At 40.8% G+C, this 25,762-nt stretch overlaps 1 protein-coding gene across 27 annotated transcripts in view; it reads right to left on the bottom strand.

Moving 5' to 3' along the window:
• PEX5L (peroxisomal biogenesis factor 5 like) overlaps positions 1–25,762 on the bottom strand; it is a 247,844-nt gene that overhangs the window by 28,011 nt on the left and 194,071 nt on the right. For all 27 annotated transcript variants that reach the window (XM_030931780.1, XM_010378673.2, XM_010378677.2 and 24 more), the window contains one exon: positions 2,835–2,951. In XM_030931780.1, the coding sequence (XP_030787640.1) occupies positions 2,835–2,951 (117 nt within the window). The remainder of the gene's footprint in view (positions 1–2,834; positions 2,952–25,762) is intronic.

The raw sequence follows: 25,762 nt of genomic DNA, 5'->3' as shown, positions 1-25,762 counted from the left end.
AAGCAATAGCAACAAAAGCCAAAATTGATAAATGGGATCTAATTAAATTAAAGAGCTTCTGCACAGCAAAAGAAACTACCATCAGAGTGAACAGGCAACCCACAGAATGGGAGAAAATTTTTGCAATCTACTCATCTGACAAAGGGCTAATATCCAGAACCTATAAAGAACTCAATCAAATTTACAAGAAAAAAACAGCCAATAGACACATGAAAAAATGCTCATCATCACTTGCCATCAGAGAAATGCAAATCAAAACCACAATGAGATACCATCTCACACCAGTTAGAATGGCAATCATTAAAAAATCAGGAAACAACAGGTGCTGGAGAGGATGTGGAGAAATAGGAACACTTTTACACTGTTGGTGGGATTGTAAACTAGTTCAACCATTGTGGAAAACAGTGTGGTGATTCCTCAAGGATCTAGAACTAGAAATATCATTTGACCCAGTCATCCCATTACTGGGTATATACCCAAAGGATTATAAATCATGCTGGTATAAAGACACATGCATACATATGTTTATTGCAGCACTATTCACAATAGCAAAGACTTGGAATCAACCCAAATGTCCCTCAGTGACAGACCGGATTAAGAAAATGTGGCACATATACACCATGGAATACTATGCAGCCATAAAAAAAGGATGAGTTTGTGTCCTTTGTAGGGACATGGATGGAGCTGGAAACCATGATTCTCAGCAAACTATTGCAAGAACAGAAAAGCAAACACCGCATATTCTCACTCATAGGTGGGAACTGAACAATAAGATCACTTGGACACAGGAAGGCAAACATCACACACTGGGGCCTATTGTGGGGAGGAGGTAGCGGGGAGGGATAGCATTAGGAGATATACCTAACATAAATGATGAGTTAATGGGTGCAGCACACCAACATGGCACATGTATACATGTGTAACAAACCTGCACGTTGTGCACACGTACCATAGAACTTAAAGTATAATTTTAAAAAAAATTAAAAAATTTAAATGACATGAAAAAATAAAAAAGAAGAGTGGATCAAGTGGAGGCCTTCAGTCTCCATAGGTGCTTAGAAGGACAAAATCCCCCATCAAAAACCACATGGTGTGACTGGCTTATGTTGGCTTAGTGTGGGTATGGGGTTCTGGGAGTAAGGGGCTATGGAGCTCAGGCAGACCCCAGGGACACGAATTACAGCCCAGAGTCTGATGATCTGAATCAATGGCCCATTTTCTCCCTTAGCTTTGATTTCCTTGTGGAAAAGACAGTTACTTTTAATGAGATGGTTGTTCTAATTTTATGAGATTGCCTGGCCTATTGAGGGACAGAGTATTTGGAGGAAAGAGACATTTTAATAACTATGTAGATTGCAGACCTACTAAAATCGGAGATTATCATCATCATGTCCCCAGTACTTGGTGTAAGAGTAGATGCTCAATAAATATTTGTTGTATTAGCAAAATATCACAAGTGTTATCCAGAACTGAATATTATTGAGACTTCCTCCACTACAAAATAATAATACATACTTATCTATATATAGTTTTCTTTTATTCTTTTAATTAATTTATTTATTTTTAATTTTTGTGGGTACCTAGTAGATATATGTATTTATGGGGTACATGAGATATTTTGATACAAGCATACAGGCATACACATATGTGATGTGTGTAACAGTGACATTAGGGTCAATGGGATATCATCACCTCAAGCATGTATCCTTTTTTGTGTTATAAACAATCCAATTATACTTTTAGTTATTTTAAAATGTACAGTAAATTATTGTTGAGTGTAGTCACCCAATTGTGTTATAGAATACCAGACTCTATTCATTCTATAGAAATATATTTTTGTATCCATTAACCATCCCCAGTTCCCTATACCCCTTCCCCGTCCCATTACCCTTCCCAGCCTCTGGTAACCATCATTCTACTCTCCATCTCCATGAGTTCAATTGTTTTAAATTTAGATCCCACAAACAAGTGAGAACATATGAAGTCTGTCTTTTTGCACCTGGCTTATTTTACTTAACGTAATGACCTCCAATTCCATCCATGTTGTTCAGGCTCACATTGATATTATTCATTTGTCTGTTGATGGACACTTTAGGTTGCTTCTGTATCTTGGCTATTGTGATATATACTTTTTCTAGGTAAGAAAATCCCACATCTTTCTTTCAAATAATTTATATTTATTCCTCAGTGTTCTCCCCAACCCCACCAAGTGTTTTTTAAACACATAAATCCTAGAGCAAGTGGGACTTCATCAATGATTTGGCTGGTTGTTCACTGTACTTGTGCATTTGCTGGCTCCTATCAGGGGAGTAACTCTAAGGAATCCTCTTGGGACTTGACCTGGTTGTGTGAGAGCATCTTTTCCACAGAGTTTCTTTGCTAGCTATATAATCACCACCTGTGAAATATAGCCCCAAGTCTCCACTTCACTGCCATGCCACTGGTATCACTTCTGTTGTTTTGGTAAATCAACAGGACTCACATGACTGACTGACAGAGTATTGTGAGATTAGACCAATTCTTGTTCCAACCCACCTTCTATGTCAGCTAGTTTAGTAACTAGCTAGCAGTCAGGATCCAAGCTCTGGTTGGCTGCCAAACTGTCTGTCTGAACACTGATAAAAATGAGAGCATTTCATTCCAACTTGGCTGCCTTCACACGTTGGATAATTATATTGTCTCATTCCATCAGAATTTCTTCTAGGTCAGATTGACATTAAATTGTCTTTTTAATGACTGTGTTTTTTGACAAAATAGCTATTGACTAATCTATAAAATATGATCCAAAAAGGTTAAGAAAACTAGTCAGCATGTATAGGAACAGAATTTGTTACCTTCTCACTAGCCGAGATGGTTACTTGGTTCTGAGCTTCTTGGTTCTCAGATATCCAGTTCCTCCGAGCCATTTCTTCCCATTCTGCTTGCATCTTATCCCAAAACTCTGTATCTGACTGGGAAACAGGAAAAATGAATGGAGATGGATTTAAGAACATGCCACATCATCTGTGTTTTTGTTTTTTTTCTTCCCCTAATAGATAAAAGAGGCTTCTGAGGAGGAATAAAATGGCGACATCCAATTGATAGGTGTGGCTGAAGAACTTCTGGAGGGTACTCACGGGTCAGAGTGTTGAAGTGGATTAGCTGTGGTTTTCTCCAGCAGGAAAATAACTACCATCAGAAAGACTAGGATCACATATGCCAAATTCAGCTAAAAACCCACTACTTATATACAGTTTCATGTGTGGGCACTAGGTCACATTTTAGGAAGGGCAGTTTCTCCCAGAATTGCTCCTAGCATATGAGGAATTAGAGCAACTGCTTTGGGACTGGCTGAGCAGTGACTTGGGAAGACAGCCAGGTACGGTCAAGAGAATGAAACATTAGTTGATCCTACTCTGTGTTAAGCACTGTGCCAGCAGAAAACTGAGTCTGGGGGGTTACAGTCCCAAAGCTAGGACTCACAGGATCCAAACCCCATCTGCTTTCCAAGCCCACACTTGTCAGCTTATGGCAAATTTGGTCTACTGGTGTTGAAGAATGAGGGACCCTGGTGTGAACCTGACTGAATCCTCTTCAAGGACTTTTATGTGGCAGGATGATTTTTTGAAAAATGCTGCTTTGTGTTTTTGTTTCCTTGTAGTTTTCCCACACATCTTCTGTAAGGGGAATCAGGCTGTTTGCTCTTCTTTACTTCAAGGGAGGTGTGTGTTCCTAGACTGAAGAAGATTTTTGCTGAGAGAGCTGTCCCTGATTGACTTCTATTTTATTAAGCCTGAAGACAGTACTTTAGGTGGCCCAAGGGGCAGGAGGAAGGAGCAAGTATCTTAAAGAATTTTAAAGAGATGGAATTTTCTGGGGGTAGGGAAAGAGATGGAGGGTGGCAGGTTCTGAGTAGTAGGAGACTGGTGCTCAGTTTTTAGCTGCTTCCCAGGGAAATGAGCCTGATATCAGAAAGGATGACTGAGGATGTGACAAAGGGGGCTCATTTGAACCCCTGTTCTCACATGGCCAGGAAATAGAAAGTGAATTTCAAGGAACCACTTTGGGCTTGGATGGCTGTTAGTGGTCACCATGACAGCCACGGGCAGGGAGGCGGGTGGGGGAGACTCCGTCCTTGTTTTCTAACACTACATGAGCCTTCCATATTTCATGCCCTAGAATAAGTTCCCTGCCAGCCTGGTAAGAGAGACACTTGGAAACCACTTTATTTTCTTTAAACAAACAAAACAATGAGTATTCCTTGAACACCTGAATCTGGGACTGAAATTCATACCCTTTACAAATTGCAAATCTCAGTGTCTATGATTCGAAGTCCTGTGACTTTTTGATACATCATCACACTGACTTGAGGTAATCTTCACCTTTTTTTTTTTTTTTTTTTTTTTTGAGACGGAGTCTCACTCTGTCACCCAGGCTGGAGCTCAGTGGCACAATCTTGGCTCACTGTAAGTTCCGCCTCCCGGGTTCATGTCATTCTCCTGCCTCAGCCTCCCGAGTAGCTGGGACTACAGGCGCCCGCCACCACGCCTGGCTAATAGTTTTTTTTTTTTTTTTTTGGATTTTTAGTAGAGACGGGGTTTCACCATGTTAGCCAGGATGGTCTGGATCTCCTGTCCTCGTGATCCACCCACCTCGGCCTCCCAAAGTACTGGGATTACAGGCGTGAGCCACCGTGCCCGGCCTAACCTTCACCATTTAATACCTCTGGTCTGCCTGGGTGGTGGCTGCCCTGAAGCAAGAACTCTTCTGCAGAGTTGCTTTGAGTGGTAATTATAATCTTATTTCTTTTAGATACAAATGTTCATGGAATAAGAATCAGCTCAATGTGATAATCCCAGGCTACTAAATAAATAGTAGTTCTTGCTCCTGCTTTATCATGTCCAGAATTCTCATTCGTCCCACAGAAACAGGTTCCGCCCCTTTGGCAAAGGCCTCCTCTCAACAAGGCAGCAGGCATCTTAATAATCTATGTCCATGATGCTGGAAGCACATGGAATGGCTACTAGGAATCCAGGTTCAGCTCAGAAGTAAAATTCAAAATTTCTTTTTAAATTGCTTTTTGTAGTAGAATACTAGTAGAATACCACATTGTGCAAGCAGAATGATCTCAAATGTACAATAACAATGGCTAGATAAAAGACTAGGAAGAAATATGCCAGCATGTTAATAGAGATGTGTCTTTGAATGAAGAAATAATGAAGGATGTTTTTCCTGCCTCTTCATACATTTCCTACTTTCTGAATTTTCCATGATGATCATGCTTTGCTTTTATAATGAAAAAATAAGTTTAAACACAACAAAACAAAAAATTTCTCTCCTTTTTAAAATACAATGAAATCTGAATTATTAGATACTAAAAAGTTTGGAAGAAATTTGGGGAAATTCATTTTTTGAATAGCTTTTCAAAGATGCAGGTTTAACCTGTCTGCACTAGAAGGGAAGACAAATCTATCAAGTGAATTTTATAATGTTTGCTGACTTTCCCAGGCTCGCACTGGGTGACAAGAGAGGCCAATGACTGCACATACTTTCCAAGGCAAATATGTTCATCTAGTGGGAGTCCTTGGAATTTAAACCATATTACAAGTCTTTTGCATGAAAGAATGAGAAGAATTTAATAATGTGTACATCTGAGTTACCAAAGGGTGCATTACCTTTCTTGCAGCTTGAAATTAGAGCAGTAGATACATAAATAAGGCTGCTGTGGAAAACTGACAGAAACTCAGCTGAGGTAGAGACGCTGGGCTCTCACTTAATGAGATACACCAGAACTCACTGTTACCACTTAAAATGAGTTACTGCTGACTAATTAAAGTGCACAGCACAGTTTTCATTTAATTACAGAAGACTACTTTTAGTATAATCAATTTTCATCCAGTTGCAGAATCCAGACTTCTTTCACGTAGCTACAATTAACGCTGCTTCCTCCCACTACTTTAAATGAATTTTAGAGAAACCTGAAACATATTTGAATTTTAAAGATCTTAAGACATAACTGAAGGGATTTTATTTATTGATGATTTTCTTAGCTCTTCTGGGATTTTGGCAGATTGTTGTTTATACTCTGTGTAACAAGCTATCTGCTTACATCAGAAATGAGCTATTATTTGCCATCCACATCCATGTCTAAGAATAGTTCTCTGATGATAAAATATAGTACATACTCATAAGAACATTGGGATATGCAGCATGGAGGTTAAGAATAGCAGTTTTCCCCTTGGACAGACCTGGGGTCAAATTCTCGTTTCATCGTTGCCCTTTTGTGAATCTCTTAATATTTCCAAGTCTCATTTTCCTTATCTTTAAAATGAAGATATAATAGCAATTTTGGTTAGTTGTTATGACAACTAAATGAGAAAATGCATCTGTGGCATAAAGTACATGGTAGGTGCTCAAAAAAAGTAGGTGTTCTTGCTAGTGTTTTTATAGTATTGAGAAAAATATAGAGAATAAAACAAAAATCACCCACAACCGCAAAGCTCAAATATAAAAGCTGTGAACAGTTTGGTGTTTGCCTCTACTGTAAAAACATATTCCTCTTCTAGACACCTTCCTTCTCTTCATTTAAATCTTTCCCTTCCATCTAATTATTAAAAAATAGGATCAAGGTTAAGAAAATTACGGTAAAGCCTCTATAATGGACCATTAGGCAGCAATTAAAATGACGTTTATGAATAGTTTATTACAATATTGAATAGTCCTTAGGTTATAATGTTTCTTGCTAAGTAGTATAATCACAATAATAGAAAAACAACCACAATAATGATCTGGGGGAGAAAAGACTGTAGAGAAAGGGACTGTATAACTCTTTTATAGGATGAGGTCATTAGTAATTTATCCCATTACTTTTTCGTGTACTTTTTACCATTTTCCAAATTTTCTATTGTTAGCATAAGTTATTTCGGTGGAAAAGTAAGATTTGGTTAAAAAATTGCTTACTTCTTTTCAATTTCAGTTCTCCATGATGTTTTCTTCAACATTCCCACACTAGAGCAATCTTTTGCCTCTGAATTCCTTCATCATTGATATTCTGTTAGTGGTTTGAAAGAAGAAAGATGTGTGCTAGAATTTGAGCGAGTCACTTTAACTCATCTGTAAGTTATTTTTCCTCATTTGTAAAGTGAGAAGATTGGGTTCATTAGATAGCAGCTCAGGCTTCTTTGTCTACATGGATTGACTCAGATCAGAATAAGGCAGAAGGAAGATCTTAGCACAGAATCACATTTTTTTTTTTAAAGGGGCCGTCTAGTCTATTTACTAATCTCCAAAAATCATACTTTAAAATGTTTTCCCAGAAGTACATTGGACATTATTTTCCTTCACTTTTTTGATTGTAAAACTGGAAAACAAAATTTTTTTTATAAGAACCAGGGCAATATTAATGAAATATTAATTATATTAACATATCAAGAATAAGAAAAGGAGCAATTTATTTTAGAACAGGAAAGTTTAAGGGATGGTAGCATATTATCAATTCCAATTCACCAGTTTAATTTAGTCATCGAGTTAACATAGAGCTACTTTTGATTTTGTGGTCAAATGTACTTGTCAGTTAGAAAGATCCTGGGGTTGTGCTGTGAAAGAACTAATCAATGTGACATTAAGTGCCAATTCTTCCTGGGAGGAGTCTGGATTTCTTTTTGCCTCTTTAGACTTCCATTGATTAACTGTCACTGGATCAAAACTTGAGAAAACCAAACCAAACCAAACCAACCAGCTCTGCCTATACAGAAGAAAACAAAGCAGGCCAGGTTCGGTGGCTCATGCCTGTAATCCCAAGATTTTGGGAGACTAAGGTGGGCTGATCACCTGAGGTTGGGAGTTTGAGACCAGCCTGACCAACATGGAGAAACCCCATCTCTACTAAAAATACAGAATTAGCCAGGTGTGGTGGTGCATGCCTGGAATCCCAGCTACTCAGGTGGCTGAGGCAGGAGAATCACTTGAACCTGGGAGGTGGAGGTTGCAATGAGCTGAGATCGTGCCATTGCACTCCAGCCTGGGCAATCAGAGTGAAACTCTGTTTAAAGAAAAAAGAAAGAAAGAAAGAAAGTAGTATTTCTTTTACATGACAAGGAACGAAAACCACTATGCAAGTTTGGATTAAAAATTTTCCACAACAAACAATTTTGCTGAAGTGAAATTATGTGCGTATCAGCATGGGGCTTCACTGCCCTGGGGTCCAGTAGCCCAGGCTGGCCAACGGTAACTGAGTGTTTCTACTCACCATATCTCCTGTTGAGTAAGAGCTCAATTCTAGTCAAAGATTTTATGTGGCTGCCCAAAGAACATATTCAACCCGGAGCTGCATAACAGATGTGCAGTGTTCTCATGGAGGACGGGATAGAAATTCAACTGGTCAGAATTAGTTTGAGCTCTTAGTGCTGTGCTGGGTGTCCCATGTAGTGAGTCCCATTGACAAACTGGAGTCTCTTCAGGCATGAGTGACCTTGGGCAGGAGTAACCCTGCTGATGAAGAATGAGTAAAGGAGCAACTCACCTGCTAACACAATCATCAGGGGGATGGTGAGAGCTGAGCAAACCAGCCCAGCTTTGTTTTGCAGACTTCAGAACTAGTACAAATGAAAGACAGTTCCAGGGGGACAAATTTTTATCAAATGCAATGCAAAACTGCCTGAAAATGGAATGGGCTCCTCAACCTTAGAAGTCTTCAGGGATGGAATGACCAGTGTGAGGAGTGCTGTAAAGATGATTCACAAATCAGATGGAGGTTTGACCCAAAGAATTCTTTGGTTTCTAACAACTTTGAGTGTCTCTGGTTGCAATGTTTTTAATGAATTGATTTACTGAGCCACATGGGAAGGCTCAAAATTAATCAGATCTCTATGAGATAAACATAGATCTGTCATGCATTCCCCTTTCTCAATCTAAACAGTATAGGTCTCAATATTGGTGGGGGTATGGTGAAAAAAAAAGGAGTTAAATTTTAAAAAGAAATAAACAGCATAGGGAGGAAAACAGATGGGCGTTGGCCTCAGGTAGAACAGACTGGAATTCTGACTAGGTTCCTTGTCACATGACCGTATACAACTTAGTTCACCTCTTTAACTCAGTTTCCTCATCTGTAAATTGTAAAAAATCTCTTAAGAGTAAGGGTTAAGTGAAACAATGTATGTGAAGTGCTTAGAACTTGTAACATCTAAGAGTTAAGGAATCAGCAGTTAATGTTATTTTATTGCTTGGAAATGAAAAATAATATTTCCCAGGATACAGAGGGAATGCAATCTCATAAACTATGTGAATTTTGTGGTTCAGAAGTATTGCAAAACAAAAATATTGGTAGTAGCACTCAGATTTTTCTGATTGCCTGTGGGATAGACAAGTTTCTTCCTTGTTTCAACAGAGTCAGCCATCACTGCAGATGCTGGCAGGCACCTGGGCAAACAGCCCGAGGCTCTCACCAAGCAATGTGCCAGCAGGGTAGCTGCAGAAATGTGGGGAGGAAAGACTGGAAATGATGGGAAGGGGAGGAATGCGCACAGGAGGCTGGAAATAAACAATATAAGGTTCTAGCAGTTTGGTAGAAGGAAATCAGGAGTCATTTCTAACAGAGGAAATCTAAGATAGTTTTCTGTTATTTCCTTTCTCTTCCTCCTTACCCAGGAAGGCGGCAAACAGAAATGGAATATTAAAGAACAAAGAGCAAAGTATGTTGTCTAAATAGGAAGGGGTCACTTTTGAAAGGCTTTTAGCATATTCATTAGCAAACTAATGTCTTTGCAGAACTGGAATTTCACATGAGTATATCTGTGTTCTTGGCTCCTGTGGTATTTGTCTTCACAAAAAAAGAACTGCTGTTAATATGCAATGGAATATGCTGAAGCTTTCTGTGCTTCAGGCATAAGGTTTTGTGGGGCCAGTTTCTCAGTGGCTGTTTTTTAATGCAGGCAAGTAGCGGCTGGTGACTAGAGCTGCTTTACCATGGGCATGAGGAGATGGGTACATGTGGACATGGGCAGAGGGTCTTGGGGTTTGAATCTTGTCCATGTTCCATATGATAACAGGTTATGTGATGAAAAAAGCCAGCAGTGAACTAAAGGAGGGGGAGTCAGTTCCTGAATGGGTTTCTTTTTCTTGAGACATGTTTACAAGTCGTGAAAACTCACCAGGCAGCTCTCTACTTATTTTAAAAAATAAAATATTAGACATGTTTACTAAGCCCAAACTACATGTTTGTCACTGTGCATTGCACTATGAGAATATTTAGGAAATGAAACAAGCCAGAACAAAAATATCTAGATGTGGATGCTGCCCTCAAGAATCTCAGTGCCTCATGATAAAATAAGAATAGTGGTAACTGTAATTCAGGACAGGGTGAACAATAAAATGCAAAAAGAGACGAAGTTCCTTGCTTAGTCTCACACTATTATTGGTAAATGATAGATCCAGAAATCAAAATACTTCATTCTTTTCTTTGACAGTAGATTGCTTCTTCCCCAAATGGCTACAGCAAGCAGTTTTTCTGGTCTCCCATCTCTTCAGAACCTTGTCTCACTTCATTAAGAGGTAGTCTGTTGCCCTGTCTTTGAATGCCTGCCTTGACAAATAGAACACAATGAGAATACCTGGGCGTGACTTTTGAGGCTAGGCCCTAAAAGGTGATACAGTTTCTGCCTACCTCTTCCTGAGGACACTCACCCTTGGAATCTAGCTACCACCTTGCAAGGAAGCCCAAGTCTCAAAGAAAGGCCACATGGAGGTGTTCCAGCCATCAATCTCAGGGATGTCTCGAGTAACTGCAAGCATAATCCATCCATGAGTTTGTTTGTGAGTGAGTGTACCTTCACTCACTCTGATTCACAATGAATCCCGCCTTCTACCCTCATCTTCAGCCTTCAAGCCACTCTGACACCTTGTGGAACAAAGATGAACCATCCTTTCTGAGCTCTACCCAAATTACAGAGTTTTGGGTAAAACAAATATTGTTGTTTGAAGCCACAGGTGTTGGAGTAATGTATTACACAGCCATAGTAACTGGAACATCTTTTACTACTTTAGGCCAGAGGACAGGAGTGGGGGAGGAAGATGAGGTTTAGAGAAGGGACTTTACTCTGGGGGCTTCTTCAAAGGGTTGGTAGGCCAATGAAATGTGGTAGTATCTCCCAAAAGACTGTTCTAGGAACAGAGTTCTGTGGCCAAATGAGCTTCAGCTACTTTAGGTTAAGCTAAAGGCTGCAAATTGGTAGCCTATAGGCCAGATGTGACAGAACTTCAGTGACCAAACTTTAGTCATTCTCCCCCCAGCCCTTTTCTCAACTAGGCTTCAACCCCAGGTTTCCATGTCTGTCCTTGCGGAGTCTAGTTTTAGCAAGAATCCTGCTAAGTCAGTCTAGATAGAATTCCTCTCTTGATATCTGATTGCCTCTACATCTGACCAAATTTTTCATTCCCACTATCCACCAGGTGATGTCTGATCACCTGGCCTGCCTTCAGCAAAAATCCTAAAAAGGTGGGTTCAACCAGAATCCCCCCCAACCCCTGATGTCTCTTCTTAGTAATTTCCCATTCACTGATGCCCACCCTTCTTTGGCTGGATCCCTGCTTGTCTATGCTGTATTCCGAACTGAGCCCAGTTCTCTGCTGAGGTCTTCCTCCCCCCGCCACCCACTGCCATAGTTCCTGAATAAAATCTGCTTTTACTGCTTTAACTACTGTATGGCTGTAGTTTTCCTTAGCAGATCTAGCCAAGATACATGTTTTCTCCCATCTCATCCTGGATGAGAAATTTCACATGAAAACCCAGATTTCAGACATTTTGTGAAGATATGTTAATACAAGACCTACATTTCTAGAAGCAGCAACTTTCAGATGCTGCATGTAGTCTCTGCCACAGTCACCACTAGGTCCATACCTTCACCTGCCTGGCCCTGTAGCTAACTGAGTTTGCAATTTCTGGACATAAGGAAACAGGTTCCCTACTGTGTGACTTCCCAGGATCTTCATATGCTAATGTATATTTTAAATCTCTGAAAGGGGGATGCAAGCAGCAGTCTCCTAAATGTATTTTACCTTGAACTATGTGTATGTGTGTGTGTGGGAGTGTGCGTGAGTGTGTGTGTGTGTGCGTGTTTAGGGTTCTCTAGAAAATGTTGAGATAAAGCCTCAGTGTACGAGCATCTATAGTTCCACAAAAATAGAGACGTTTGGTGGGCTAATTTTTGTGTATCCTGTGATCAGCTTTCAGGGATAGGAGTCTATGACATAGTTTGTTTTTATGTGATTGCTTCCAGTGAAACTCATCTCCAATTAGCCAGCAGGTTTTCTCATCCTCACATCTGCTGTGTGAATCAGAATTCTTCACGATTTTGTTGCTGTTATTATTCTAGAAAGGGAAATGAAACCCAGAATGTGGAGAAAATAATTAAAATATTTTTGGTATGTTTTTGAGAAGAAAACTCATTTGACATATTCATCTTCTCAATACTAACCAGTCATTTAAAATGACCTTTGAAACTGCATATAATTATGTATACAGAATAACAAAGACCGGAAGAAACATGAAAAAATGAAAACAGTTAATTTATTAGTCTAGTGGGATTTCTGGGGAGTTCCTGATCTCTCCAAACTTTTTCCAATTTCCTTTACTATTTTTGCTTTTTTTTTTTTGGTCTGTTTCAATTGATGCTGCCATACTATAGTTGTTTTTAAAATCACTTAAATAAGAGAAATTCTCTGATAAAGAAATTCTTTTCTGATGATCAAAAAAAATTTGGTTCAGGCCTACAAAATTAATAGCACCAAACATTGCCTTATATTGGAAACAGTGATGAAGAGCAGGAATTTTGGAGTTAGATCAGGTTAGAATCTCAGTACTTAATGGTTGTGTGACCTTGGACAAGTTACTGAATGTCTCTATGCCCCAGTTTCTCCACCTTAAAATGGGAGTAACACTTTCCTGATAGGGCTGTTGTGAGCACTGAGTGAGATGAAGGAATGTAAAGTACTTGGCTTAGAACACAGAAAGTGCCTACCCGGGGCAGCATTTACAGCTACAACTAAGCAACCTTATGCCTAGGAATGAAAGGGCTCTTTTCTCCCCCATTTTCCTTTGATGCGGGCAAAAGTCAACAGAGGGATTAGTTTAGAAGCAGTTTCCTTTGTAATATTTTCCTCGGTGATAAAGAATTTAAACTTGCTATATCTTTTTTTTTTTTTAAGACTGAGTTTTGCTCTTGTTGCCCAGGCTGGAGTGCAGTGGCGTGATCTTGGCTCACTGCAACCTCCGCCTCCCAGGTTCAGGCAAGTCTCCTGTCTCAGTCTCCTGAGTAGCTGGAATTACAGGTGCCTGTTTTTTTTTCAGTAGAGATGGGGTTTCACCATGTTGGCCAGGCTGATCTCAAACTCCTGACCTCAGGTGATCCACCCGTCTTGGCCTCCCAAAGTGCTGGGATTACAGGCATGAGCCACTGCCCAGCCTTAAACTTGCTATATCTAATGCCCGTTTAGATACTACCTCTTACTTTGTGGAAATAGTTTTTCCTCTCATTCTTTTGGAATATTTGGAGGAAAAAAAAAAAAAAAAAACTGTTTCAGTCATTTTGGCAGGGAAAGTCCAATTTAAAAAACCACTTATATTGTATTGATCATATTGCCCTGATAGTCTGATCTCCTCCTTTCTTTCTTTCTTTTTTTTTTTTTTTTTTTGACTACCTGATTGTCAAAATGGTTGACCAAATGTAAAGACAAAGTCTAGATCTGGCTTGTTATCTTACGAGGCTGTTGGGTAGGTAAATGGTTGAAGCTGCTTTCTTTGACGCTGAAATCAAACTGGCTGACTCAACAGCAAGGCAAGGATTCTGAAAAGCTACAGGGAGCTCCCAGCCATGGATCTGGTGCTGGTGGTATCATGTGGGAAGGTGAATGTGCCAGTGTTACCTTGAGCTAATATACAGCTATTCGTGGCTACTGTGGAGCTAGGTAGTTTCTGTTATACCCACCAACGCCTCAAAAAAATTCCAGATGGCCAAACTCATCCCATATTTTCCTGGTGTATTGATTTATTGGCCTATGAGGATTAATTTGGATGCGACTAGAGAAATATTTTCTCTGCCAAGGATACTAGGCATTGGATCTAGCTTCTTGGCAGCAGCTGTCTCATTCCTGGTATCAAAACACAGAAGAGAGGCTCCCCAAAAATGCCAGGCCAGAGACTCTACTGGCCAGGGAAAAAACCCCACTCTCTAAGCACTCTTTTCCACAGATCCTGATAGACAAAGGGCAGGAGACTCTAAATGGACTGAAATTCCTCCATTGTCAGTCACTTGACTGTGTTAGCAAGATTTGCTAGACTTTAACAAATGATATATATCTGCATTCATCTCAGGTGCTATTATGTAAGTAAGATCACATTTGGAAAGCCAGGTCTAACATTTTTTTTTTTTTTTTTTTTTTTTTTTTTTTTTTTATTATACTTTAAGTTCTAGGGTACATGTGCATAACGTGCAGGTTTGTTACATATGTATACTTATGCCATGTTGGTGTGCTGCACCCATCAACTCGTCAGCACCCATCAATTCATCATTTATATCATGTATAACTCCCCAATGCAATCCCTCCCTCCTCCCCCCTCCCCATGATAGACCCCAGTGTGTGATGTTCCCCTTCCCGAGTCCAAGTGATCTCATTGTTCAGTTCCCACCTATGAGTGAGAACATGCGGTGTTTGGTTTTCTCTTCTTGTGATAGTTTGCTAAGAATGATGGTTTCCAGCTGCATCCATGTCCCTACAAAGGACGCAAACTCATCCTTTTTTATGGCTGCATAGTATTCCATGGTGTATATGTGCCACATTTTCTTAATCCAGTCTGTCACAGATGGACATTTGGGTTGATTCCAAGTCTTTGCTATTGTGAATAGTGCCGCAATAAACATACGTGTGCATGTGTCTTTGTAGTAGACTAATTTATAATCCTTTGGGTATATACCCAGTAGTGGGATGGCTGGGTCATATGGTACATCTAGTTCTAGATCCTTGAGGAATTGCCATACTGTTTTCCATAATGGTTGAACTAGTTTACAATCCCATCAACAGTGTAAAAGTGTTCCTATTTCTCCACATCCTCTCCAACACCTGTTGTTTCCTGACTTCTTAATGATTGCCATTCTAACTGGTGTGAGATGGTATCTCATTGTGGTTTTGATTTGCATTTCTCTGATGGCCAGTGATGATGAGCATTTTTTCATGTGTCTGTTGGCTGTATGAATATCTTCTTTTGAGAAATGTCTGTTCATATCCTTTCCCCACTTTTTGATGGGGTTGTTTGTTTTTTTCTCGTATATTTGTTTGAGTTCTTTGTAGATTCTGGATATTAGCCCTTTGTCAGATGAGTAGGTTGCAAAAATTTTCTCCCATTCTGTAGGTTGCCTGTTCACTCTGATGGTAGTTTCTTTTGCTGTGCAAAAGCTCTTTAGTTTAATTAGATCCCATTTGTCAATTTTGGCTTTTGCTGCCGTTGCTTTTGGTGTTTTAGACATGAAGTCCTTGCCCATGCCTATGTCCTGAATGGTACTACCTAGATTTTCTTCTAGGGTTTTGATGGTATTAGGTCTAACATTTAAGTCTCTAATCCATCTTGAATTAATCTTCGTATAAGGGGTAAGGAAAGGATCCAGTTTCAGCTTTCTACTTATGGCTAGCCAATTTTCCCAGCACCATTTATTAAATAGGGAATCCTTTCCCCATTTCTTGTTTCTCTCAGGTTTGTCAAAGATCAGATGGCTGTAGATGTGCGGTATTATTTCTGAGGACTCTGTTCTGTTCCATTGGTCTATATCTCTGTTTTGGTACCAGTACCATGCTGTTTTGGTTACTGTAGCCTTGTAGTATAGTTTGAAGTCAGGTAGCGTGACGCCTCCAGCTTTGTCCTTTTGACTTAGGATTGTCTTGGCAATGCGGGCTCTTTTTTGGTTCCATATGAACTTTAAAGCAGTTTTTTCCAATTCTGTGAAGAAAGTCATTGGTAGCTTGATGGGGATGGCATTGAATCTATAAATAACCTTGGGGAGTATGGCCATTTTCACGATATTGATTCTTCCTATCCATGAGCATGGTATGTTCTTCCATTTGTTTGTGTCCTCTTTGATTTCACTGAGCAGTGGTTTGTAGTTCTCCTTGAAGAGGTCCTTTACATCCCTTGTAAGCTGGATTCCTAGGTATTTTATTCTCTTTGAGGCAATTGTGAATGGAAGTTCATTCCTGATTTGGCTCTCTGCTTGTCTGTTGCTGGTGTATAAGAATGCTTGTGATTTTTGCACATTAATTTTGTATCCTGAGACTTTGCTGAAGTTGCTTATCAGCTTAAGGAGATTTTGGGCTGAGACGATGGGGTTTTCTAAATATACAATCATGTCATCTGCAAACAGGGACAATTTGACTTCTTCTTTTCCTAACTGGATACCCTTGATTTCTTTCTCTTGCCTGATTGCCCTAGCCAGAACTTCCAACACTATGTTGAATAGGAGTGGTGAGAGAGGGCATCCCTGTCTTGTGCCAGTTTTCAAAGGGAATTTTTCCAGTTTTTGCCCATTCAGTATGATATTAGCTGTGGGTTTGTCATAAATAGCTCTTATTATTTTGAGGTACGTTCCATCAATACCGAATTTATTGAGCGTTTTTAGCATGAAGGGCTGTTGAATTTTGTCAAAAGCCTTTTCTGCATCTATTGAGACAATCATGTGGTTCTTGTCTTTGGTTCTGTTTATATGCTGGATTACGTTTATTGATTTGCGAATGTTGAACCAGCCTTGCATCCCAGGGATGAAGCCCACTTGATCATGGTGGATAAGCTTTTTGATGTGCTGCTGAATCCGGTTTGCCAGTATTTTATTGAGGATTTTTGCATCAATGTTCATCAGGGATATTGGTCTAAAATTCTCTTTTTTTGTTGTGTCTCTGCCAGGCTTTGGTATCAGGATGATGTTGGCCTCATAAAATGAGTTAGGGAGGATTCCCTCTTTTTCTATTGATTGGAATAGTTTCAGAAGGAATGGTACCAGCTCCTCCTTGTACCTCTGGTAGAATTCAGCTGTGAATCCATCTGGTCCTGGACTTTTTTTGGTGGGTAGGCTATTAATTGTTGCCTCAATTTCAGAGCCTGCTATTGGTCTATTCAGGGATTCAACTTCTTCCTGGTTTAGCCTTGGGAGAGTGTAAGTGTCCAGGAAATTATCCATTTCTTCTAGATTTTCTAGTTGATTTGCGTAGAGGCGTTTATAGTATTCTCTGATGGTAGTTTGTATTTCTGTGGGGTCAGTGGTGATATCCCCTTTATCATTTTTTATTGCATCTATTTGATTCCTCTCTCTTTTTTTCTTTATTAGCCTTGCTAGCGGTCTGTCAATTTTGTTGATCTTTTCAAAAAACCAACTCCTGGATTCATTGATTTTTTGGAGGGTTTTTTGTGTCTCTATCTCCTTCAGTTCTGCTCTGATCTTAGTTATTTCTTGCCTTCTGCTAGCTTTTGAATGTGATTGCTCTTGCCTCTCTAGTTCTTTTAATTGTGATGTTAGAGTGTCAATTTTAGATCTTTCCTGCTTTCTCTTGTGGGCATTTAGTGCTATAAATTTCCCTCTACACACTGCTTTAAATGTGTCCCAGAGATTCTGGTATGTTGTATCTTTGTTCTCATTGGTTTCAAAGAACATCTTTATTTCCGCTTTCATTTCGTTATGTACCCAGTAGTCATTCAGGAGCAGGTTGTTCAGTTTCCATGTAGTTGAGCGGTTTTGATTGAGTTTCTTAGTCCTGAGTTCTAGTTTGATTGCACTGTGGTCTGAGAGACAGTTTGTTATAATTTCTGTTCTTTTACATTTGCTGAGGAGTACTTTACTTCCAATTATGTGGTCAATTTTGGAATAAGTGCGATGTGGTGCTGAGAAGAATGTATATTCTGTTGATTTGGGGTGGAGAGTTCTATAGATGTCTATTAGGTCCGCTTGGTGCAGAGATGAGTTCAATTCCTGGATATCCTTGTTAACTTTCTGTCTCGTTGATCTGTCTAATGTTGACAGCGGAGTGTTGAAGTCTCCCATTATTATTGTATGGGAGTCTAAGTCTCTTTGTAAGTCTCTAAGGACTTGCTTTATGAATCTGGGTGCTCCTGTATTGGGTGCATATATATTTAGGAGAGTTAGCTCTTCCTGTTGAATTGATCCCTTTACCATTATGTAATGGCCTTCTTTGTCTCTTTTGATCTTTGATGGTTTAAAGTCTGTTTTATCAGAGACTAGGATTGCAACCCCTGCTTTTTTTTGTTCTCCATTTGCTTGGTAGATCTTCCTCCATCCCTTTATTTTGAGCCTATGTATGTCTCTGCATGTGAGATGGGTCTCCTGAATACAGCAGACTGATGGGTCTTGACTCTTTATCCAGTTTGCCAGTCTGTGTCTTTTAATTGGAGCATTTAGTCCATTAACATTTAAGGTTAATATTGTTATGTGTGAACTTGATCCTGCCATTATGATATTAACTGGTTATTTTGCTCGTTAGTTGATGCAGTTTCTTCCTAGCCTCGATGGTCTTTACATTTTGCCAAGTTTTTGCGATGGCTGGTACCGGTTGTTCCTTTCCATGTTTAGGGCTTCCTTCAGGGTCTCTTGTAAGGCAGGCCTGGTGGTGACAAAATCTCTAAGCATTTGCTTATCTGTAAAGGATTTTATTTCTCCTTCACTTATGAAACTTAGTTTGGCTGGATATGAAATTCTGGGTTTAAAATTCTTTTCTTTAAGAACGTTGAATATTGGCCCCCACTCTCTTCTGGCTTGTAGAGTTTCTGCCGAGAGATCTGCTGTTAGTCTGATGGGCTTCCCTTTGTGGGTGACCCGACCTTTCTCTCTGGCTGCCCTTAAGATTTTTTCCTTCATTTCAACTTTGGTGAATCTGGCAATTATGTGTCTTGGAGTTGCTCTTCTGGAGGAGTATCTTTGTGGCGTTCTCTGTATTTCCTGAATTTGAATGTTGGCCTGCCCTACTAGGTTGGGGAAGTTCTCCTGGATGATATCCTGAAGAGTGTTTTCCAACTTGGTTCCATTTTCCCCCTCACTTTCAGGCACCCCAATCAGACGTAGATTTGGTCTTTTTACGTAATCCCATACTTCTTGCAGGCTTTGCTCATTTCTTTTTCTTCTTTTTTCTTTTGGTTTCTCTTCTCGCTTCATTTCATTCATTTGATCTTCAATCGCTGATACTCTTTCTTCCAGTTGATCGAGTCGGTTACTGAAGCTTGTGCATTTGTCACGTATTTCTCGTGTCATGGTTTTCATCTCTGTCATTTCGTTTATGATCTTCTCTGCATTAATGAGTCTAGCTGTCAATTCTTCCACTCTTTTTTCAAGATTTTTAGTTTCTTTGCGCTGGGTACGTAATTCCTCCTTTAGCTCTGATAAGTTTGATGGACTGAAGCCTTCTTCTCTCCTCTCGTCCAAGTCATTCTCTGACCAGCTTTGATCCGTTGCTGGTGATGGGCTGCGCTCCTTTGCAGGGGGAGATGCGCTCTTATTTTTTGAATTTCCAGCTTTTCTGCCCTGCTTCTTCCCCATCTTTGTGGTTTTATCTGTCTCTGGTCTTTGATGGTGGTGACGAACTGATGGGGTTTTGGTATAGGTGTCCTTCCTGTTTGATAGTTTTCCTTCTGACAGTCAGAAGGACTCTCTGTTGGTCTGTTGGAGATTGCTTAAGGTCCACTCCAGACCCTGTTTGCCTGGGTATCAGCAGCAGAGGTTGCCGAAGATAGAATATTGCTGAACAGCGAGTGTACCTGTCTGATTCTTCCTTTGGAAGTGTCCTCTCAGGGGTGTACTCCACCCTGTGAGGTGTGGGGTGTCAGACTGCCCCTAGTGGGGGATTTCTCCCAGCTAGGCTACTCAGGGGTCAGGGACACACCTGAGCAGGCAGTCTGTCCGTTCTCAGATCTCAACCTCCGCGTTGGGAGATCCGCGGCTCTCCCCAAAGCTGTCAGACAGAGTCGTTCGCGTCTGCACCGGCTCCCGCTACTTCCCCTGTTGGTCTTCAGCTGTGCGCTGTCCCCAGAGGTGGAGACTACAGAGACAGGCAGGCTTCCTTGAGCTGCTGTGAGCTCCACCCAGTTCGAGCTTCCCAGCGGCTTTGTTTACCTACTTAAGCCTCAGCAATGGCGGGCGCCCCTCCCCCAGCCTCGCTGCTGCCTTGCGGATAGATCGCGGCAGACTGCTGTGTTAGCAGTGAGGGAGGCTTCGTGGGCGTGGGACCCTCCCGGCCAGGTGTGGGATATATTCTCCTGGAATGCCTGTATGCTTACAGCGCAGTATTGGGGTGGGAGTTACCCGATTTTCCAGGTGTTGTGTGTCTCAGTTCCCCTGGCTAGGAAAACGGATCCCCTTCCCCCTTGCGCTTCCAGGTGAGGCGATGCCTCGCCCTGCTTCAGCTCTCGCTGGTCAGGCTGCAGCAGCTGACCAGCACCGATTGTCCGGCACTCCCTAGTGAGATGACCCCAGTACCTCAGTTGAAAATGCAGAAATCACCGGTCTTCTGTGTCGCTCGCGCTGGGAGTTGGAGACTGGAGTTGTTCCTATTCGGCCATCTTGCTCCGCCCCCCTCTAACATTTTAAAAAAGAAATATGGCTGGACGCGGTGGCTCATGCCTGTAATCCCATCACTTTGGGAGACCAAGGCGGGTGGATGAGATCAGGAGTTCAAGACCAGCCTGGCCAAGATGATGAAACCTGTCTCTACAAAAAACACAAAAATTAGCCGGGCATGGTGGCGGGTGCCTGTAGTCCCAGCCATTTGGGAGGCTGAGGCAGAGAGTTGCTTGAACCCTGGAGGCGGAGGTTTCAGTGAGCTGAGATTGAGCCACTGCACTCACAGCCTGGGTGACAGGGCAAGACTCTGTCTAAAAAAAAAAAAAAAAAATGTACAAGACCACAGTGCTTTTCCAATGCCTTTATAAGATGGAACCTCTTTGAAGTAATTCATAAAATTTGAAAGGTAGCATCTTCTCAAAGTAATTGTATACACTTTCATATTTGATTAATTTATTCGGCAAACATTATGCGCAAGCCTACTATGTGGGAGGCAATATTTTAGTCACCAGAGTGTAGCAGTGAGCAAGAGAGATGCTTGCCCTGCTGCTGGAGTGTGCAATTTGCTGGGACATAGACAGATGCAACACAGTATTATAAGGGCCGGGGTAAGGGGGAGGAAAGGTGCTCTGGGAGAGAGGAGAACCCAACCTAGACTTAGGAGTTGAGGAGTTTTCTTGGAAGCAGATAACATCCATCTGAGACTCTAAGGTTGAACAAATGTCAGCCAGGTAATGACACGAGGAAAGAACATTTCCAGTAGGAGGAACAGCATGTGTAAAAGCTAGGAGCTAGTTCCATTCTGGGAACTGATTATGACGATGGCAGTGCGGACCTCAAGGCAGAAGGTGTCAGAGGTGAGGATGTAGAATATTCAAGATCAGAAAAGACCTTATACAGTTAGGTGAATGAGCTTGGACTTTGTTCTAAGGACAAGTGTGAGGCCATTATTCAGATCGATGTTTTAGGGAGATTACTCTGGTTGAAATGAGGAGAATGGACTGCATAGCACATTTCATTCTCCACACCAAAGGCAGCAAGATGTTTATAAGGCTATTACAGTTGTCTATATAAGAGATGATAGTGACTAGGGTAGGGTGCTGGCAGTGGAGAAGGAGAGAAATAGGTGGATTTGAGAGATCTGTAATAGAATAAATAGGACTTGGTGTTGGGGTGTGTGTGTGGCAGGGGAGAGGGAGAGAGAGAGAGAGAGAGAGAGAGAGAGAGAGAGAGAGAGAGAGAGAGAGAGAGGTTTCTCACTTGGGGGATCTTATTCCCCAACTACCTACCCACCAACCTTCGTATTTACTTACCCACCCACCTGCCTACACACTAACCTTCTTACTGACTTACCTACCTACTTACCTACCTACCCACCCACAAACTTTCCTACTTACTTACCCACCCACTCACCTACCTACCTACCCACCAACCTACCTACTTACCCACCCGCTGACCTACCCACAAACCTTCCTACTTAGCTACCCACCCACCTACCTACCTATCCACCTACCCATCAACTTTCCTACTTACTTACCCACCCACTCACCTACCTACCTACCCACCAACCTACCTACTTACCCACCTACCTACCTACCCACCAAGCTACCTAGTTACTTACCCACTCACCCACTCACCCACCTCCCTACCTACCTACTTACCCACCAATCTACCTACTTACTTACCTACCAACCTACTTACCTACCTACCCACCCACTTACCTACCTACTAACCTATTTAGCTTTGTAACTAATCTTCAAATGTTAAACTAAATAATGCCTTATTTGAATTGTAACTTAGGCTAAGGATGGGAGTGGAGTGGGGAAAGGAACGGTTATGTTTTCTTTTCTTGCTTATTGTCTGATAGAGTCTGGGCCTTAGGACATCCAGTCCAACTCCTCCTTATGGGGATGGATTGTGGGCAGTGGGATTGTGGACCAAATTAGGAAGGTATTGCAGTAATCTGGATTTAGACCGCATGATTACAGTGGGAATGGAGAGGAAAGGGTGAATCTAAGAGGTTTTCTGAGTGAAGAAATAAGAGGATTTAGTGACAAAACTGATTACCTCTTACAAAGAGCAATAATATTGAATATGTATAGTTTTAAAAGAGCTTTCAAGTGTCTCAACATATTTGACCTTTACAAGTTACTTGTCCAAGGTCAATAGCTAGTTAATAACATAACCAGGGCCAGAACCCACATCTCTTCTTACTGTTGCGCACTTTTCATTAATGCAACCTTGCTTCCCCTCAACCCTCTCTGCCTTTCTAACCTGTTCTTTGCTTTAAGGATCAATCAATATTGTAGCTTGGTAAATATTATCTTGGTTGGAAAAAAGAGCAGAACAGAGCCCTTCTGTTTATCTCTTGTTGCTTAAATTTCTGAGACAAACCAAGTTCATTCTGTTTAGAAATACAAGGTCAGTGATTCTACTCTCCGCCTCTTTTCCATCAGGAATGAAAGGAACTACAGTGGAATGTTAAAATGGGACTCTTCCAGTGTTGGCTGTGGTTCCAAAAGAACAAAAAAAGAAAAACAGAATGAAGCAATAGGTGTCTGACTGCCTAGTCTACCTATGCTGGACTTGCAAAAGGAAAGGTAAAGTCTCTCTCTCTCTTTGTCTCGCTCTCGCGCTCTCTCTCTCTCTCTCTTTCTCTCTCACACACACACAGACACACACAGTTTTTCATTTACAACATTTATAAATTTTTTACTTATTATTATTAAGTACAGTGGTGCAATCACGGCTCACTGCAACCTCAAATTCCCTGACTCAAGCGATCCTTCTACTTCTGTCTTCCAAGTAGCTAGGGCCACAGGCACATGCCAACATGCATGGCTAATTTTTATTTTTATTTTTATTTTTTGTGGAGACAGGTCTCCATATGTTGCCCAAATTGGTCTAGAACTCCTGGGCTCAAATGATCCTCTCTCCTTGGCTTCCCAAAATGTTAGGATTACAGGTGTGAGTCGCTGCACTTGGCCCAAATACAGGTTTTCAACATTTCCCCTGTAACTCTGATAAAATGGCTAAAGTTGAAGCAGCCAAGGGACAGCATTTCTAGGAAAAGAATGGCAAAGGATGTATGTTTCTCATGGATCAGATCTAGGCCACCAAGGAGTGAGGCTGCCTGGAGATATCTTGAATTCCATACAGGTGCCTTCCTGGAAGGGTGAGGATTGGTGACAGTCTCACTGAAACTGCATTTGGATATTCCCTGCAGGAATCTCTGAGGGACCTGCAGAAGCAGAACACGAGAGAATGTGCTTGTGGTAAACATCCATCAAGCCCAGAGAGCACCTAGGCTGGTTCATGACTGTACCCGCCACACAAGGCTGGGCTCCTTTGCTGCCTCTCACTTCTTTGGGCCTCACTGTGGAGGCCTTGAAGACTGCAGCTAGTGAGCAGAAGGGGAAGGAGTAGGGCCGGGAGAGAGAAGGTCCACCGGGCAGAGGACTAGGCCTAAAGGTGCTCCTAGCTTGGAGAGTGGGTAACTCTAAATTGTGAACATGTAAGAGTCATATAATTATGATATCTTAGTGCTTGAAACGATATATTAGTGATTGTAATGATATTGTCCTTGAGACCAAAAGTGTCTGGAAGCTTTTTATTATTTTAGAATGACTGGAAAAGCTATGGGACTGTTATGAGTTGAACTATGTTCCTCAAAATGATATTTTTAAGTTCGAACACCCAGAATCTATAAGTATGACCTTGTTTGGAAACTGGGTCTTTGCAGATGTAATCAAGTTCAGATGAGGTTCTTAGGGTGGGCTCTTACTCCAATATGGCTGATTCCCTCATAAGAAGGAAATGTAAGCAAAGAGAGGAGATGCCATATCAAGACACACGAAGAAGGAAGATGGCCCTGTGAAAATGGAGGCAGAGACTGGAATGGTGCAGCTACAAACAAAAGAGCCCCACGTTCCTGGAGCTACAGAAGCCGGAGGAGGCAGCTATGTTCTTAGACGATGAAGCTGAAAAAGCCAGTTCCTGACCTCAAGGGGCTCACAATCACTTGGAAGTCATGGCTGGGGTGTTAAAAAATATTCTGCACCAAGTCAGAAAATGTACATTCTTGTCCTGGCATTACCACTCCCCTAAAGATGTGATCTCAGTCAAATCAAATAACCTTTCCTCACATCCAAATGTTTGGAAAATATTTCTGTAAGTTGTGAAGAGTTAGACCAGGGTTAGGTGATGATATTGTTATTGTTGTTGCTTTTTTTTTTTTTCAATAAAAACACTTTTCTTATATCATTTGAATATTCGCAGAGATGTGAGACAATATATCAGTTGATAATGGTTGCTGCTAACTAGCACAGCACAAAACAATCCTAAGTTCTGAGAGGACAAAACAGCAATAGTGGCTTTGTCTTTTTTCTCTGGGAGGCAGAGCTTGTGATTTAGTTTTTAAAAGTATATTTAGAATCTGAAGAACATTGCTGACTCAAGAGAAATGTGAAGGTCAATAGTTGCATCTAAAGTTATGCTGTCATGACATTTGAATAATTAAAAGATTGTTTTCAGGGATAATTGTAGTCCCACATTTTAACTAAACATTTAAGGAAAATAAACGATAAACATGCTCTGTTTTCATATGGGGAACTCCAAAGAGCCCATTAACTGTCCAGATGGCCCGGAATGGGATTAAAGCAGATTTAAATTAGGGATCACCAAAATCTTCAAAATTAGATTTAAGTGGGTGTTAGGAGAGTATTTTAGAGACTTCCTAAAATTCACTCAAAATATGAGAAAACAATGATTTTTATTTCATTTAGGTATCTGTATTGGTATTTTTTGATCAAATACTTCAGAAAATTTTTAGAAAATAATGTAGGCAAACCAAGTTCATTATAGGCAAACTAGAAAAATACATGAACAAAAAGAAAAAATAACCTTCCTAATTTTACTATCTAGATGTAATCACTGAGAGCACTTCTGTATATCTTATTTTAGGTTTTCCCCTTACATTTACATGTAAAAACCGTTGCTCGTCAACTCTGAATCCAAGGGCCAGTTATTTCCTTCTGTGAGCTCTAGTTTCTCATCTATAAAAAGGAGTTAAAATCCTACTTCACAGGATAGTCAGGAGGAGCACATTTTATAACACTTATAAAATATTTAGCAGAGTGACTGGAACATAATAAATGCTCAACAAACATTAACTTTATACTTATTTT

This window comes from Rhinopithecus roxellana, chromosome 1 (assembly GCF_007565055.1).
Source record: "Rhinopithecus roxellana isolate Shanxi Qingling chromosome 1, ASM756505v1, whole genome shotgun sequence".
In the NCBI taxonomy this organism is placed as follows: Eukaryota; Metazoa; Chordata; class Mammalia; order Primates; family Cercopithecidae; genus Rhinopithecus; species Rhinopithecus roxellana.
Note: the sequence above shows the minus strand (reverse complement) of the source record. Positions and strands in the feature narration are given on the sequence as shown.